A 16,909-nucleotide genomic window follows, 5' to 3' on the forward strand; every position below is an offset into this window, starting at 1 on the left:
AAACCACACAGTACAAAAATGAGAAAGTGTGAAACCACAGGAGTGATAGTTGAAGTTTACCTTTTTTATTTTATAGACTAGGAAACTTGTATTTGTGTCAGGAAGAGACAACACAGATTAAAATGAATCCTGCAATGAATGAAAGAGCAACAGGGTGATGCCAAAATGATCATAAGGGGTCCCTTTTTGGAGGGTCCTTAATTTCTAAAAGTGCACAAATAGTTAAATATCTTATATAAGGGTGCCTTAGTTCTTAAGGAACTTTACCATGCTTCATCTCAACAAGCAAACAGGATTCCTGATGCCCTAATTGCTGTTCATACCAAGCTTGGATCCTTCTTACTTGAAACATCTAATTGGTTCTGCTGCTATTTCTACTTCTTGCTGCAGCTATCTTTAATAGAAATATATCTGAATATCTTTAATTGAACAATATTTACACTTAAATATATGTGAAGTAAAAGTGTAACACTGCAATAATTCCACATTGAATGACAATAATTCTGATAAAAAATATAAGAAATCACGTATTCTAATAATAATAATTGAATTTAAGTATTTTGGGAAGATAGTTTGGACCCAATAAGTTATTGCTGATAGCGGGCTAGGTCGTTACAGTGGTATCGGAGTCGTTTCAGTAACAGAAAATATGAGGTGAGTCTTATATCGCCTGATGATCTTGACGAAAACGGCGGAGTCTAAGCACGAGAAATCCGGTTACGATTGGGTATATATGAGGCTGCACACTCTAGTAATAGTTTAGTAATAGTCCCACATCGTCTAATAGTCTTTTCCGATAAAGACGTCTGAATCTAAACATTTTGGATTAGTGATTTGAACCAACAAGTTATTATTATTAATGAATGGGATCATCACAAATATATATATATAGAACTAGGCTAATATACTATTAATGGCACCAAGTCATTGGTGCTACCAAGTTTTTGACCATTGGATTAAGAGATGTGCGGTTAGGATGATGTGGGCCCTTTAGGGTTGAGTGGGTGGTTGGTTGAATAGTATGATCTAACGGGTGAAAATGATCAAGAAGGTAGATCTAACGGCGGAAAATTTGGTAGCACTAAATGCTTCGTGCTATTAATAGCATATATAGTAGCCGGCCTCTATATATATATATATATATATATATATATATAGAACTAGGTTACTATACTATTAATAGTACCAAGTCATTGGAGCTATTAGGTTTTCAGCTTTGACGCCCCAACTTCCCAGGGGGTTAGCAATCCTAGGATTACTCTCGTCCTGACACGCTTAACCCTCTTAACCTCTTGGGTCTAGCCACAAGCTAAAATGTTTAAGCCGGTTTAAGACTTTTAGCTCTAATATATTTATATATAGGACTATCTAGGGTTTCATATTCTCTCGCTCTTAAGTCCTGACGTCCTCATCAGGCTCAGACGCACAAGTACTGGCAATGTGAGACTCATCTTGCTAGCCTAAACCGACCTTGTGCTGAGCTGCGCTCACCCACAACAATCAACAGCATGAAAGCCTCGCTTTCCCTGCTGTATAATTCTGATTCAGCTGAGACTCATCTAATATTTTCGGCTGATAATTGGCTCTGATACCAACTTTGACGCCCCAACTTCACAGGGGGTCATCCATCCTAGGACTACTCCCGTCCTAGCACACTTAACTTGTTGGCTTAAATTGGCTTAAATGAGCCAGCATCCTGCCCTGTAGCGGGAGGCTATGTTGGGCCGAGTCATGTTCAAAATATCGTGAGGCTGGGTAGGCCAAGTCATGTTCGAAGTGGCGTGAGGCTGATTGGGCCAAGTCACAATCGAGACCCGTAGGCGCTATATCTGTACGCTTTAAGTGAATTGATTGCGTATTTCTAACAGCTCGAGCTTTTGGGATTAATGGTTAGCGCCAACGATCCTATACAACTCTCTTAACCTCTTGGACCTAGCCACCATCCAAAATACTTAAGCCCTAATACCACCTCAATCTGTTACGCCCCGCCCCATTGCACAGCGAAGGCCATACGAGCATGCGCACAGACCGCAGAACGGATGGAGTTTCCCCTATCCGCCCAAGACGTAACAAAATCAATACATTGAATTTCATGGTGATATGTTCAACAGTACTCTTTGCTTACTCTTGACCCAATTCATTCTCGATCGAATCGGGGGCTTCCACAAAACCAAGCGCAACTTACCCCTCTTAGCCACGTGGGGGCTAGCTTTACCGCTCCGTCGCCCACCTAGGGCTGCTCACAAAGGTAGTGTGATCAACTTCTCACCCAACATGTGACTCCACTATGCTCACTCTCTACATAGAATGCAACGATGCAATATGACATAGGATACAAGTCTATCTTTACCCAAAGTACATCGTGCAACCAATGCTAGCCTCAATGCAATATGGAATAGGGCTTCCTGGGGTTTCACATCGGCCATTGGATAAAGGGATGTGCGGTTAGGATGATAGTGGTCCTCTAGGGTTGAGTGGGTGGTTGGTTGAATAGTATGATCTAACGGGTGAAAATGATCAAAGGGATAGATATAACAACAAAAAATCTAGTAGCGCCAAGCACTTTGGTACTATTGATAGTATAGCAGCCGGACTCTTATATATATATATATATATATATATATATAGAGAGAGAGAGAGAGAGAGAGAGAGAGAGAGAGAGAGAGTGTGTGTGTGTGTGTGTGTGTCCAGCCATGGTGCTTTTAAAAGCACCACGCACTTGGTGCTTGTAAGTTTTTCACCTTTAGATCTTTCACTCTAACCAATTCCACCTCTTAGATCATATTATTTCACCAATTACCCACTCAATCTTAGGGGACTACTATTATCCTAAACCTACAAATTTTTATCAAAAGGCTAAAAATCCATAAGTACCAATGACTTGGCGTGGCGCTTTTAAAAGTATAGTAGCTCAGATCTCTCTCTCTCTCTCTCTCTATCTCTATATATATATAGAGAGAGAGAGTATATAAAGAGAGAGAGAAAGAGAAGAGTAGTTGTGTATTATAATCCTATTTTTCTAAATAGTGGAATATTTAGTTTTTTGAAAATCTCTGTCTCTCTCTCTTCTCTTCTTTTTACATACTTAATCATAGCGCGCAAAGGTCCAGACTAGCAATAAAGAGCTAGTTTTTCCTATCTTCAAGCAGGAAGACGGGGGCCGCATGAGCTTTGCGAACAAAAACGCTAAAGCCATGACAACCTACTTCCATAATGATTCCACGTCAGCGAATCTCTTCAACAAATTCAAAATAGTTTTGGGTGCCCGGAATAACTTTTCGGCACACGACTCTAGCATCCCAACAATTTCCTACTTATTTGCACAGAAGAAATAACACACAATCTTTTAAATTTCGGGCGCACGAAACACGATTCTGATGCTCCATTACCGAAAATAATACAAAAGCAAGCTGCATAGTTTTTTTTTCTAGAAATATTATAGTTTTACACTTTAAGAAGTAAGTTTGAAGACATTATCAAACTCTTTTAGGTTGGGGACCATGAGCAACATCTTCCTCTTTTCCAGAGTTGTGCAGGTTGAAGTACCTTATCCTAACATTTACCAATTATCAAAAAAATATAAATTAAATGATTTGTATTGTGAAATACAAAACAGGAGATTTTTCCCCCAGTAGTCCTTAATGTAGCAATATATTTTGTTTTGGCTCCTGAACTTCACCACTTTTGCAAATAGGAGGCCGAACTTTTAATTTTGATAGTTCAAATAGCCAATAACCTGGTGCCCCCAATTGTAGTTTTTAATTACATATTCCATTGTTTGTATTGCATATAATCTCATAAATCCTTAAAACATAAAGAAAACTATTACTCACATTCTAACACGCACACAAAAAAAAAGAAGAACAAAAGTTCAACTTATTCTTCTTCAACGTTGATACTTAATTATCATATCTAGAAGAGAAAAACTAAAATTTCTTTTTCTGTTTCAAAATTATTAAAATTATATACCAGACATGCGATTAGAAACTCTATTCAAGTAGCAACTTCTCTTCAGAAGAGGGATCCATTAAGTTTTATTATTTGAAGGTCTAATTGTCAAAATCAGAAGTTTCTAGGATTATTTTTGGAAAACTCATAATAGATTTTAGGTGGTCTTTGATCTCTCTCTCTCTCTAACTAAGCATGCATTTCAATGGCATTACATAAATATAAAGTGAGGGGTAATCCCTCAAAAAATTAAAACTAAATAGGGTCTGTTGTGAAGCAGAGGTATCATAACACTACAAGTTTGAACAAATAATACTGTGAGATCCAAAATGCAAAGTTTCTGTAGGTAACCAAATACACACCAACATGTTTACCATCTTTTTATCCCTGTAGCAGTGAACAATATGTACAAAACGTTTTCGATTTTATTTTCATATGAAATTGACTCTTTTCAACCAAATTTGAACTAAATCCTGAATCCTATTTCTGAAGCATTTTTCATGTTTCATTTTCCACCACTTCAAAATACCTTGCAATCAAATCAAGCAGAATGAGAAGATATAAAAATAACATGGTATCATCACATTCTGCATAGGACCATCTTGAACATGCTCTCCATGGCCTTCAGACTCCATTTCTAGCTCAGAGGAGGCAAAATAAGCAATGCCGACGAAACACACACGATGAATTTTGTATCTTGAAGGGACTGAATCAACTAGTTGGAAAGGAAAGAAAGAAAACAATAAAGCGATGAATTAACTCAATTGTCAGTGACTTCAAGAAGTTCAGTAACTCTTCATTCCGGATGTTTAACCTAAAAAGCCTGAACCCCTCCTAACCGGAGCAATTTATTTTCTGAGAAGAAATCCATCCATACAAGTTTGGGGGCTAAAGCTCTCTTACTTGAAAGCACCAAGAAACACAAGTGAACCCAAGAATGAAACATGGGTCTCTTTGCAAGTTTCTCACGAAACATCGACAAGTAATTTTCATTTATAACCATTGCTCGGCTGCAATTTGCATTTATAATCAAAATTCGGTGCAAAAAACATGTTAGCTCGAGAAAGAATCCCCTTCACTCCATTACAGCTACACCGCCGGCTGCTTTTATCTTTTCGATGATCTCATTAGCCTCCTCTTTAGTAACCCCTTGTTTCAAAACGACCGGTACTTTTTCGACTAAGTCCTTGGCTTCCTTCAACCCTAAATTGGTAAAAGTCCGGACCTCCTTTATAACCTTGATCTTTGCAGCTGCATCAAACTTTTCTAGTTTCACATCAAAAGCCGTCTTTTCAGCCTTCTTCTCCTCTGCTTTTGCTGGGCCGGCTCCCGTTTGTGGGCCAAAACTGAAACCTTGGCCTGATATGGGCTGCAGCTTCGGTTGGTTCAGCCTAATTAAAAGAGTCGGGCCAATTTGTTTTATCTCTTCAGGCGGAAGAGCGGCGATCTGGTCCGCGAGCTGAACAATTTTTTCAGACGGTGGTGGTCTTGGTCCATAGGGATTGTAGACTGGAGGGTATTTGTATTTCTTAGGGTTTGAGCTGTTGGATGCCACGTCAGTACTGAATAGACGGCGTTGAGCTGATACTATCTCTCTCCTCGACAAAGAGAGAGAACCTTGTAGTTCTTTTAGAAGCGCAAGCCGGTTCATCATCTGAAGTTTTTTGAATTAATAAAAAAAATATACACAGATAAGGACACCAACAGAGATTTATTATCTTGCATTCTTGTTAACATGTACAAAATCTGGATTGAAATGATTTTTACTTTTTGAACCATAACCATTCTGAGGCACTTAATATCTAGAAAAGGAAGAGGAATCGCCAAGTAGTTAAATTAAATTGGGAAGCTTCGCCGGATCCCCTCGGAGCACATTAAGTGCAATTGCAGATCGCCACCCGAAGTTTATTAAAGTTAGAAGGGAAGGGGGAAAGAAAACTGCATGAACAATCTACGCATTTCAATCAACAATTCAGCCTCTGATTCCCAATAGTTCTCTTCATAAAGCATTCAGATCACATGAATGCCATTGTAAATCTACTAACATTTGGAGCAATTACTAAGTTCCATTGTATAATAAAAGACCACCTTTTAGTGAAAAAATACAAATAAAAAGATTTCTCCAATTTCTTTTATCACTTTATATCTCAAATTATCCATGATAGTGTTTTCCTATAAATTTTTATTCAATTGTGACTTTGGTTTTAGTATCATGCAAATAATTTTGTAATATATATAAACATATTTTTTTTTAGTTTTTAAGATGTTTATGAATTTATTCTTACTACATTGTATAAGATATAATACACAATTTTTATATCCATTAGAGATATTAGAACACAAAATATTTTTATATCCATTAAAGATATTAAAACACTCTTAAGGAAAAAAAAAATTTCTTAAAAAATTAATAAAAAGATCGAGCCAATGTTGGCACGGGAGGGTGTGCCGACATTGGCATGCCCTGTGCCTTTGTAACCTGCGGCTGGCTAGCGACATAGGTCTTGCCATGCAAGCAGCACGGGTCGTGCAGGTGGCACGACAATTCTCGGCTTGTAGCGCTTAGGCGCAAGGTGCAGCGTGCAGACAGGCGCCTGAGAGGTGAGGTGCAACCTTTGATAATATTTGAAGATAAAAAGGATACTCTTTAGAATAACTAGTAATAATTACTAACTAACACTTAAGCCCAAGGACACTTTAAAATCAAGAGAGTTCAATTTTGCAGCATTATCTTCGGTTTCATCACCGCCAAAGCGAACTGCATCTTCACTCCCCAATTAATCCCAATGAATTGGTATTTGATCAATTCAATCAATTATTGGAAATTAAATTAAAGTTAATTTTCTGATTTTAACAATTTAATTTAACCAAAATATTTCGAAATTACTCAAATCAAAATAAAAAAAAGTTGAAAAGATGCCACTCAAATAAAAAGGTTCAGGGGTGTACTTGAAAATGGCCTATGGAGAGGGAATCTCTATACATTTTAACCCTTTTTTACTGCTTTTCTTTTTGTCATTTTTGCCATACTAATTGGAGCTTGAATGGATTCGAATGAATCGAAAAGGGACTGGGACCCTGCATGGAAATATGTATTTTTGGCAGATTCAAAAAATAAAAATAATCTTACATGCGTGTTTTTTTTGTTTAGAAGCAACAAAATGAGGAATTTATGGGATGAAATAGCCTATCATTGGAGGTTTCCAAAATGCAAAAGCATGCACAAATAGTCCATTGCATGTGAAGGAGGAAATCAAAGATATCATGCCGAAGAAAGCGATGGAGGAGCATAATGAATTCATGGCGGATTTTGCAGAGGCGGATCGCTTTGGCGACGATGAAACTGAAGATGATGCCACATAATTAAATTCTCTTGATTTTAAAGTGTCTTGAGGCTTCAGTGCCATTTAGTAATTATTATTACTAGTTATTCTAAAGAGTTTTTTTTTTAATCTTCAAATAATACAAAAAGTTGGGGGAAATTTAAGCCCTTTTTTTTTTAATCTTCAAATAACTAGTAATTATTATTACTAGTTATTCTGTCGCTTGCGCCTAGGCTTTACAAGCCCTTTGCGCCATGGTGCGCCTTGGGCTTTTTAAAACACCAGTTTCTTTCTCTCATTAGAATTCTCAAGAATTGTGTGTTTGCTTTGCGTATTGCAATGTTGATTTGAGGTGTGCCTCCAAGTATCCTAAATATTGTAAAAAGAGGGAGCTAAGCAAGAAAAGGAGACAAATTTAGGGTCAGTTCCATTGGCCTTTCCGACAAGCTTCTTTTTCAGGAAAATTTGGGTAATACAACACAATTAGGATGAAAAAAGAAAAATCCAAGAACAATATAAAAAGATCATAAAGATCTAATTAAGGCCAAAAAAAGGGAATTCGGCAGCGAATTAGAGAGAAAGTGCGCTCAACGTGAGACTATAAGGTTCTCTGCAACTAAAGGTGACTCCTTTAGCATGTAAATGAGACAGATTAACGGTTTAGCGTCTCCAATCACTCTGCTCATTTTGGCTTCTCCGACTATTTCTATTTTAGCAAAAAAAAAAAAATCTAAAATCAACAAGGATCGAATTAGGGGAAAAAAAGGATGGAAATTGAAGCAAAATTAGAGAAAAATGGGGCTGATAGATAGATTGACACGTCCTATGCAACTAAAGGCGACTCCTTAAGGGTTTAGGGTTTAGGGTTTCAAATCACTCCGTTCCCACTAGCATTTTTGGGGAAAACTTGGGGAAATTTAAGCTAATTTGGACGAAATTAAGCACAAGAGAAAAAAAAAAAAACACTACTAAATGATCATAAATTACAAACTTGTAGTTTAGGGTTTCAAATCACTACGTTCCTATTGGCTTCTCCGACTAGCTTTTTTCTGGGGCAAATTTTGGGAAATTTAAACCAATCAGTACGAAATTAACCACATTAAATCACAATAAAATGATCATAAATTAGAAAATCAAGGAACAAATATGGAATTTGAAATCTAATTTGAGAGAAAAGGGAGGGGACTCACAGTGAGAGGCGCAGAGCGTCGTCGTCGTCGTCGTCGTTGTCGTTCTACGCGGTTTTGCCCTAGAGGGGCCCCCGTTCGAGAAAGAAGCGTTCGACGAGGGTAAAAATGTCATTTTGCCACATGGTCACGTGACATGCACGTGTGAGACGAGCATTTGTTTGCTGCACCACGTGTATCAGTACGTTACATGAACCGAATGATGTGAATATTTATTAGAGAATTGAAAATTGATATTTTGAAGGTAAAATTGAGTAGAAACACCCTCCACTATAGGAACTTTTGACATAGCCGCCCTAAAATTTATTTTTTTGGTAAAAAATGAAAGAATTTATCTAAACTATTGACCATTTTTATCAGACTTTCTCAATCTTTAAAAGTTTTAAATTTTAGTACTCAATTTTTTTAATTTGTTTAATTTAAATTGTTTAATTTCTCTTTTGATACAAAATTTAATTTAAGTTAATAAATTTCTAGTTATATAAAGGCCTTTTTACATAAAAAAATCCACCGATATTGCATTTTTTTTTTTGTAAAAATGGGTTACTATTTTGAATTTTGCAGATTTTGCCTGTACCTTTAATAAACGGACCAAAATATCCTTATTTCTATTTCTCTCTTTTTTTTTTTCTCCTCCAGATTTGTCTCCCTTCTTTTCCTCATTCTTTCCGCTCTTCACCTCCCATTTCCTCTGCGTTTTTCTCGTCCTCCGGTTCCTCTACGTTGATCCCATGCTCTGCTCTCTTACCTTGCCCATCCTTCCGTTGATACCGGATCAGATATGGCATAGATTGCGAAGATAAGATTAAGGAAGAGGCCTGAACCATACAACTCTTTATTTTTTATTAACAAGTCGTTGAGTAAACAACAAAATATATTTTAGACGATCACTTTCTAGACGACACTTTATTCTAGTGTTTTTAATATTTGGCATGTGCGGAACGTTGCCAATAAATATATTTTTATCAAATACTGAGACACTATATTAAAGCGTCGGTATATTTATATCGACATGTTTATTTTTTACTCGACGCTTTTACAACCGTTGGGATTATTCTTGTCGACGCTTTAAATCGTCGCTAATTATTATTTAAAGTGCAGTATAAGATTTATTAGTACTATTAAACTGTACACACAAAAAATAAAAGAAGAGTCAACTAAAGACTTAAGTCCGCGTGGAAACTCAGCCATTTATTGCAGCCTTTTATTTTTTTATCAGTTGACGATTGACTCATCACAAACCACTCCTTAGTCCTTTCTCTCTCAGTATCTAAGACCATATGAAAGATCTATAAATATTCATACCAGGAAACCTTATAGCTTGCAAAATCCAAGTATATACCGCTTTGTACTCCTCTCTCTCTCTCTCTCTCTCTCTCTCTCTCTCTCCACAAAAAAGGAGAAAAGAATTAATAGATATACACTGTGGTGTATATCCATCCATTAGCTATTTCTCCACACTAAGATGGTTAAGGTAAAATGAAGTTCTGAGCCTATCTTATTATTTGTTCTAATTCATTAATTAATGAGCTTTTCTGTATAATAACTTAATTATATATATCTAATTTATTGTGTACAGCAAAAGATGGTTCTCAAGGTCTCAATGGAGGATCCCAAGAGACGCTCAAAAGCACTTCAAATTGCTACTCGATTTATTGGTAATTAATCACAATTACAAAGATACATTAATTAATTTTCTCCTCGTCTTCTTTTTACAAATGACAATTTTAAGTTTAATTCAATTGCTAGATGTATATACATATATATATGTTTCTAAAAGATAAGAGTTTTTGTAGGTGTTATATCCGCATCGTTGGAAGGCGATCGAATTGTGGTGGTCGGGGAGGGGGTCGATTCGATCGAACTAACGACCGCGCTGAGGAAGCGAATGTCCTACGCAGAATTGATCAGCGTCGCGCCAGTGGAAGCTAAGAAAGAAGAGAGTAAACAACCCGAGGCGAAGATCGTTCAATCTGCAGTACCCCTGCCATATCATAACTTTACAGTTCTGCCACCGTACCCATATTTTACTCAAGATTACACGTATGATCCTTACAGAATCTTTTATTAGAAGATTATGAGTTGTGGGAACTAAACCAAAAATATGTTCTATAGGGTTTTTATTAAGGTACTTTCTATAGGGTTTTTTTTTTTTTTTTTCCTTTTTTGGGGATAATTATGAAGTAGGGGTGGTGTGGGGGGCGCTAGGGAGCATTAATATATTTTTTAAGATTTCAATCATATTTCATCCACTGTAATAATATGTTTTTATTTTTGAAATCTCTAAAAATGTGAGTTTGCGATTATTGTTGGCTTAAAGAGGCCAACATTTTGTCTCGGGCTGAATTTCAGATTGGTATGATTGAAGTCCGCTGGCGCTATGTGTTTTCTCACTTGAACTCGATTGGATGTATCCGTCCTAATAACTTAATATTTTGGACTCAATTATAACTTCCATTTGTATATTGGGTATGTTATGCAGTAATGTAAGCTAAAATGTTGCATGAAAATGGAGCTTCCTTTTATTTTCTTTATTTATACTTTTGCCTTTATGAAGTATAGGGCTGGCAAACGAGCGAGCCGGCTCGCGTTCGACTCGTGTTCGGCTCGATATTCGGCTCGCTCGAGCTCGACTCGAAATTAAATGAGCCGAGCTTGAACAAAATAAAAGGCTCGAAATTTATTTCAAGCCGAGCTTGAGTATTACTCGGCTCGTTCGAATTAGGCTCGAAAAGCTCGAAAGCTCGAAAATATATATATATATATATATATAGAGTTGAGCTAGAATACTATCGATAGCAAACGAGCTCTTTTGCCACCCATTTGTTTTCGATGATGGAGCCTCCAAATTGACGATCAACACCGTTGAATATGATCTATATCACTTGAAGTGTTTAGAAATCAAATTTCATACATTTTCGATATTGTTCTCTTATCCATCGAGTGGAATACAAAAATGGAACGCTGAAAATAAATATTCTAAAAAAAGATGGTCATAGGAGTCTTGTAATCAAGATTAAGAGTGATAGATCTGTTGTCTAAATAGTTTTAAAGAATTTTTTAACAAAAATTCAATTGATTTAGATACTCTTTACGCCGTTAAACAGAAAAACGCCTTAAATTCGACCATTAAAAATTTACAAATTTTGAAACCCTCTTGGTCATTAGGGTCAAATAATGTCGAAAAGATTTGAAATTTGATTATAGACATTCATAAATGGTATAGATCATGTTCAATGCGGTGCCGATCGTCGATTTGAAGCTTATCATCGGAAAACAAATGGAGGCAACGGAGCCTGTTTGCTACCGACTAGTTATTCCAGCTCAACCTTATATTTATATAGTTATATTATATATAATATATATATTATAATGTATATAAGTATTTTTAATTAGTATATAGGCTTTAACTTATTATTGGGCCATTATTCTTGCCCATTAAAATTAAATCCAACAAGTAATAACCGGCAATTGAGCCCAACTCTAAATTACCTAACACACTCTCCCTTTTTCAGACTTTACTGTTGCAGCGTAACCTAAACCAGATTAACATTCAAATTTTCAAATCCTAATTTTTTTCCCCTCTCTCTTCTCTCATCCTCTCATCATCTCACCCAGCTCATGACAGTCACCTAGCTCACATTTTCCTTACAATTATTTTCGTATTTCGTTGAACTATTTGAACAGTTGCATCAAATTATTAAGGTAATTGTTTCTATAAATGCAAAACTATTGATTAATAATGTGAGAAATTCAATCGGCTCTTTAGAGCTCGAGCTCTGCTCGACTCGAATAGGCTCCGCTCGAGTCCGGCTCGATTAATTTTCAAACCGAGCTTGAGCCTATGATTTAGGCTCGAAAATTAATTCAAGGCCGAAATTGAGCCTGACATAAGCCGCCTCGAGCTGGCTCGCCTTTCCCCCCTAAGAAAGTAGTGACCCTGCCTAGGAGCAAAACCCACTCCGGGTTGGGGAGCTCCCGCCCGAGATCCCGTCCCGACGGGGAGTAGTAAGATGGGAGATAAATAGAACAGATTCGGGGTGGAAACGATTGCATAATTTTACGGATCCCAGACGGATTCGGGATACGAAAAATAAGAAAAATTTGACCTGTCCCGAATCCCGCCCCGAATCCCCCCCCATGATCCGACCCGAATCCACCGCCCGAAAATTATTGATATTTCTTAAAAAAATATTCTTACAAAATATTGTATTTATAAAAGCTTCAAAATACAAATAACTTAGGTACTTTTCATTTCTAATCGTATTTTGAAACTTTTGAACTGTTGTTTTGAATTGTGATTGATATTTTTTACTTTTATAATAATATATTAAATTATATATATGATATATTTTAAAAATTATTATTTATATTTATAAAATATTAATATTATAATTTTATAAAAAATATAAGTTGGCAGGGCGGATTCGGGCGGCGGGAGTGGGTTTACGATGGCGGACGGATTATGAGAATATAATATTTTAACCCGTCCGGATTCAGAGCGGGAGGACGGGGCGTGGGTGTCTTGGTAGTCAAGGCGGGAAGGCGGGGCCCGGGGCCCCCGCCCCCGAGACCACTCCGTTTGCTCACCTAACCATTGTCCTTAACTTTTTTGGATAATTAAATACTACTATAAGGCCGTCTTGGATGTCTGGCATCCTTACGTTTCCTGGCTTGTTGAATGATGAGATTCATTAGTTGATTTTTTAGGCTGTATCTATTTTGGTTATCCCTATATGGAATTTCATTCCTCGAGGATTCATAGGTACTGCAAACAATCGATGAATTGAAGTTAGCCAGGTAAATTTTTGGCACAAAATGAAGTCTAATTTGAGTATTTGATATCTTTTATAAATTATAACTCAAGTTGCGGTTCGGTGGAGAAAGGATGATCAACATCGACTCCGAAAGTATGGATATATATAGTATAGGTACTATAGTACTACTAATATATATATAGTATTATATACGGTGTATTTATATCATATATATATATATATAATATATACCTATATAGCTCATATATAAATATAATATCTATAGACCTTCTCATCGCAAACATAAAGAAAACGGTCCACAAAGCTTTATATTGTTGGCATAGCTCAAGTTGTTTGGCAAAAAAAAGCCCTTGCACTAGTGGTATCGAGGATAGTATCCATGGTGGGGAGATGAGAGCGCCATAAAAATCTGTTAACGTGATTAAAAATTGGAGAACCTCTGTAATATAGTAATTGTAAATATACTTTTATAAGTTAACTTTCAATATGTTGTACCAGAACAAAAGGTTCTAATATTTCAAATACGTTCTCTTGGTTTATATTACCGTTCGACAACTTTTAATTTCAACAACCAATAAAATAAATGCCAATTTGCCATCACAAATAACTTCGTCAAAATTCACCTTAAGCAGTATAATCACTATAACAGTAATTATGGTATCAAGCGAGCCAAATTTTTGGGAGCACTTTTAATATATGTGTCACATTTAGTCAAATTTTTTTAAGAAAATCTATTAAGCACCTAAATCTGAGAAACGCCAATTTAATCAAAATTAAAAAAAATTCCTTTTATCAACTAACCGCACCAAGCAACAACTCGGCCGAATCTACAAAAAAAAAGAAAAAAAAGAAAAAATTGAATCACCATCCCTCCTCCCGTTCTCCTCCTCCGCTGTCGTAGCTGCAACCCGAGGTACCGGGTTCTGGCGGCTGCAGTTCCGCTCCGTGAGGATCTTGGCAGGAATCGTAAAGGGCTACGATCCACCACGTATCCCCTCCCTGCCACAGGTCGCTGAGGATGGGTGGCCAATAATGGAAGGCGGGCCCATACTAACTACATGACCCCCCACATATAGTCAATGCACTTTAAAAAGTGCCGGTATATTATTACACTTTTGATCTATATCTGATATTTGTAAAAGTGTCGCTAATACTACTTTTTTGTTGTAAATGAAATATAAAAGGGTAAAATTATAGTATCAAGGTTAGTCTCCATAAACTAACCAAGACCTCAAATGGAATGTGAGCCTCACGTGATTTTATCAAGGCGATCTATAAATCATAAGCAGTCGGTCCTATTCAATCGATTAATAAGATACTGTAGACTAACGGTAGGAGATCTGGACATTGTCTTTAATGGAGCGGTACGGGTTTAACCATCCTTATACTCTAAGGTTGATATATACGAAATACTGTAACATGGGATGTCCCGATCCTAATTTTCTGTGATGGCTCCATCCAAATTCCGGGGAAAGGGGAATTGACCTCCCAAACGTCCCCGTTTTCTTGTAGATCGCAAACAAGAACGACCCACCGAGCAAAAAAAACTCTCCGCTCGTCAAATGGTATTCAGAGATCGAAATCATGGCAGACGAGTTAGATCTTGTTTCTAATAAGTTCAAAACAAGCGCTCTTCCTCTTTCTCCTACGCCCACGGGAAACATATATCAACGACCATCACTGTTAAATCTTGGTATTCTTGTTGTGCAATTGTTGTGAGCTTCCCAATAGCCTTCTATATCCCGCTGGTATTCGTTGCTTTCGCATAATTTTTTCAAGCACCGATGGATTCTTTCCCAACACCCTTCTACAATGATCGTAATGCTGATTTATTACTGCTCCTACAGAATGCCACTTCATTATCATAAAAATTGTTGTGTCGACAAAAAGAAAAATGAAAGATTGCAGTACGAGTTTTCCATCCTTTGTAATGCAGAAAGTCGCCGTCCAATCCGTAAAGTTCGTACCTTAGCTCTTACAAGGCCAGGTGGATGCATTGATTACCGAGATCGTAAAGGCATAGAAAAGCTAAGCTATTATGACGTCCTAAATTTTCCACCCTTGTCAGGTAATGAAAGCGGTTGCTAAAGGTTAGCTACTACAGATCTAAGAACTCTATATGGAATTCCAATAATAATGATGATCATGGCATCAGTTTTCTTTTTAAATTTTTAATTTTGTAATATATTTTAATGGTGTTCATTCTTCTTTATTCTTACATTTAAATGCTTAATAGTTAATAACTCCATTAATACTCACCTCTTAATTAACTCCTTTAAATTTATTTATACTCCGCCCCTTTAAATTTTTAAATAGTGTGAAATATTAAGACATTAATTAGTAAAGGAAAAAACTGTCTATTGTATTGCCCAAGAAATAATTGCGTCAGTTTATTTTTTTATATGTTTATTTTTAACTATCTTACTTATATTTTAATTTAATGTGCCTATGAGCTATATACTTAAACTATGGCATATGTTTTCTTTCCTAATTAATTAAATAAATCCTTATACTTTAGATAACAAATTAATATTGTGGTAGTAAAATTAGGTTCTCTAAATCCTAAATCCTAAACCCAACTTCTCGCTCTCCTCCGCACCCTCCCTCGTCTTCCAAACTCGCCCTCCGATCGGTTGCTGGCCCCTCCCTCCCGCCAGCCCCCGACCCGTCCACACGGCGTGGCCAGCCCCCTAGAAGTGAGACCTCCGAGGAGGACGCCGCAGGAGACCCTCCCCCGCATGGCGACCCCTCCCGCTACGCTCGACGTCCTCTGCGCGCCCGGTTCATAGGGCATGATCCGCGAAACCCCTGACGAGGAGTGCGCGGCGCTCAAGGCCGTGGACGGCCACCGCGTTCAAAGAGGATCTGTCGCGCCCCATTCTGCAACAATTTCGAAACTCTTATACGACGCCCCACTCCCCTACCCTCGATCACCTGTCCTTTCTCGTAGAAGAAAGTAACTCCTATACAGTTTTCAATTTTATCCCGCCGCATCCGCGGAATTCCTACACTATAAGCATTATTACAAACTTGAAAATAGTAACTAAAATTATTCCTATTTCCGATATAGGAACCAACCATTCCTTTTATACTATTCATCCCAAAAATGTCAGCGCCACTGAGTGGAGTTAATGATCTAAATTTTTTTTCCGACCATGCCTTTATTTTATTTATAAAGAATCTATCCGCTGGCACCCACGCGCGGTGCCTTCCACCTAGTGATAGTTTGATACTTGTTAGTTAACTTTGTTAAAAAAGTAATAGTTACCTGTTGGGTTTAAATGAATTTGTATTGGTTCGGTCCTGTCGCGTGTCCTTACTTTGTTTTTTTTTAAGGTTATTTGCATACCGTCCCTGCCGCAAACCATATGAATTGCGAAAGATCCCCTGCAAGATAACGGAAACAAACATAAAGCTGTCCCTGCAAATTCCTAATTTATGCAGAATGTCCCCTGATTACATCTGTTTAAGAACTGTTTTTTTTTTTAAGCAGCCTTTCATGGAAAGACGCATTTTTGCCCTCACAAATATACTCCCCTGCCAAAAGCATCTTCCCCCTCCTCCTTTTCCTCTCTCCTCCTCAATTTGGCCGCCGGAGCCCGGTGGCGGCGACGGCGCGGGTTCGAGCTCGCCGCGACAAAGAAGAGGGAAAGGAAGAAATGAGAGGAGAAAA

The 16,909-nt window shown here is 37.3% G+C and overlaps 2 protein-coding genes across 2 annotated transcripts; one reads left to right on the forward strand and one right to left on the reverse strand.

Annotated features, from left to right (window-relative positions):
- Positions 4,668–8,542, reverse strand: LOC109725152 (50S ribosomal protein L7/L12-like). The gene is made up of 2 exons (XM_020254235.1): positions 8,462–8,542; positions 4,668–5,602 (listed from the first exon to the last, which is right to left on the reverse strand). Exon 2 carries the CDS (start codon positions 5,600–5,602, stop codon positions 5,024–5,026), a length of 579 nt encoding a protein of 192 aa, XP_020109824.1. The 5' UTR covers positions 8,462–8,542; the 3' UTR covers positions 4,668–5,023.
- Positions 9,761–10,921, forward strand: LOC109724987. Its single transcript, XM_020254013.1, has 3 exons — positions 9,761–9,932; positions 10,038–10,116; positions 10,255–10,921. The coding sequence occupies exons 1-3, from the start codon at positions 9,924–9,926 to the stop codon at positions 10,527–10,529; spliced, it is 363 nt and encodes a 120-aa protein (XP_020109602.1). The 5' UTR covers positions 9,761–9,923; the 3' UTR covers positions 10,530–10,921.

This window comes from Ananas comosus, linkage group 19, assembly GCF_001540865.1.
Source record: "Ananas comosus cultivar F153 linkage group 19, ASM154086v1, whole genome shotgun sequence".
NCBI lineage: Eukaryota > Viridiplantae > Streptophyta > Magnoliopsida > Poales > Bromeliaceae > Ananas > Ananas comosus.

Bases quoted from the DNA above. Each gene is read 5' to 3' on its own strand.
- LOC109725152 (XM_020254235.1), bottom strand. From the start codon at position 5,602: ATGATGAACCGGCTTGCGCTTCTAAAAGAACTACAAGGTTCTCTCTCT.
- LOC109724987 (XM_020254013.1), top strand. The intron at 10,117-10,254 runs GTAATTAATCAC...GAGTTTTTGTAG, and splicing joins AATTGCTACTCGATTTATTG to GTGTTATATCCGCATCGTTG.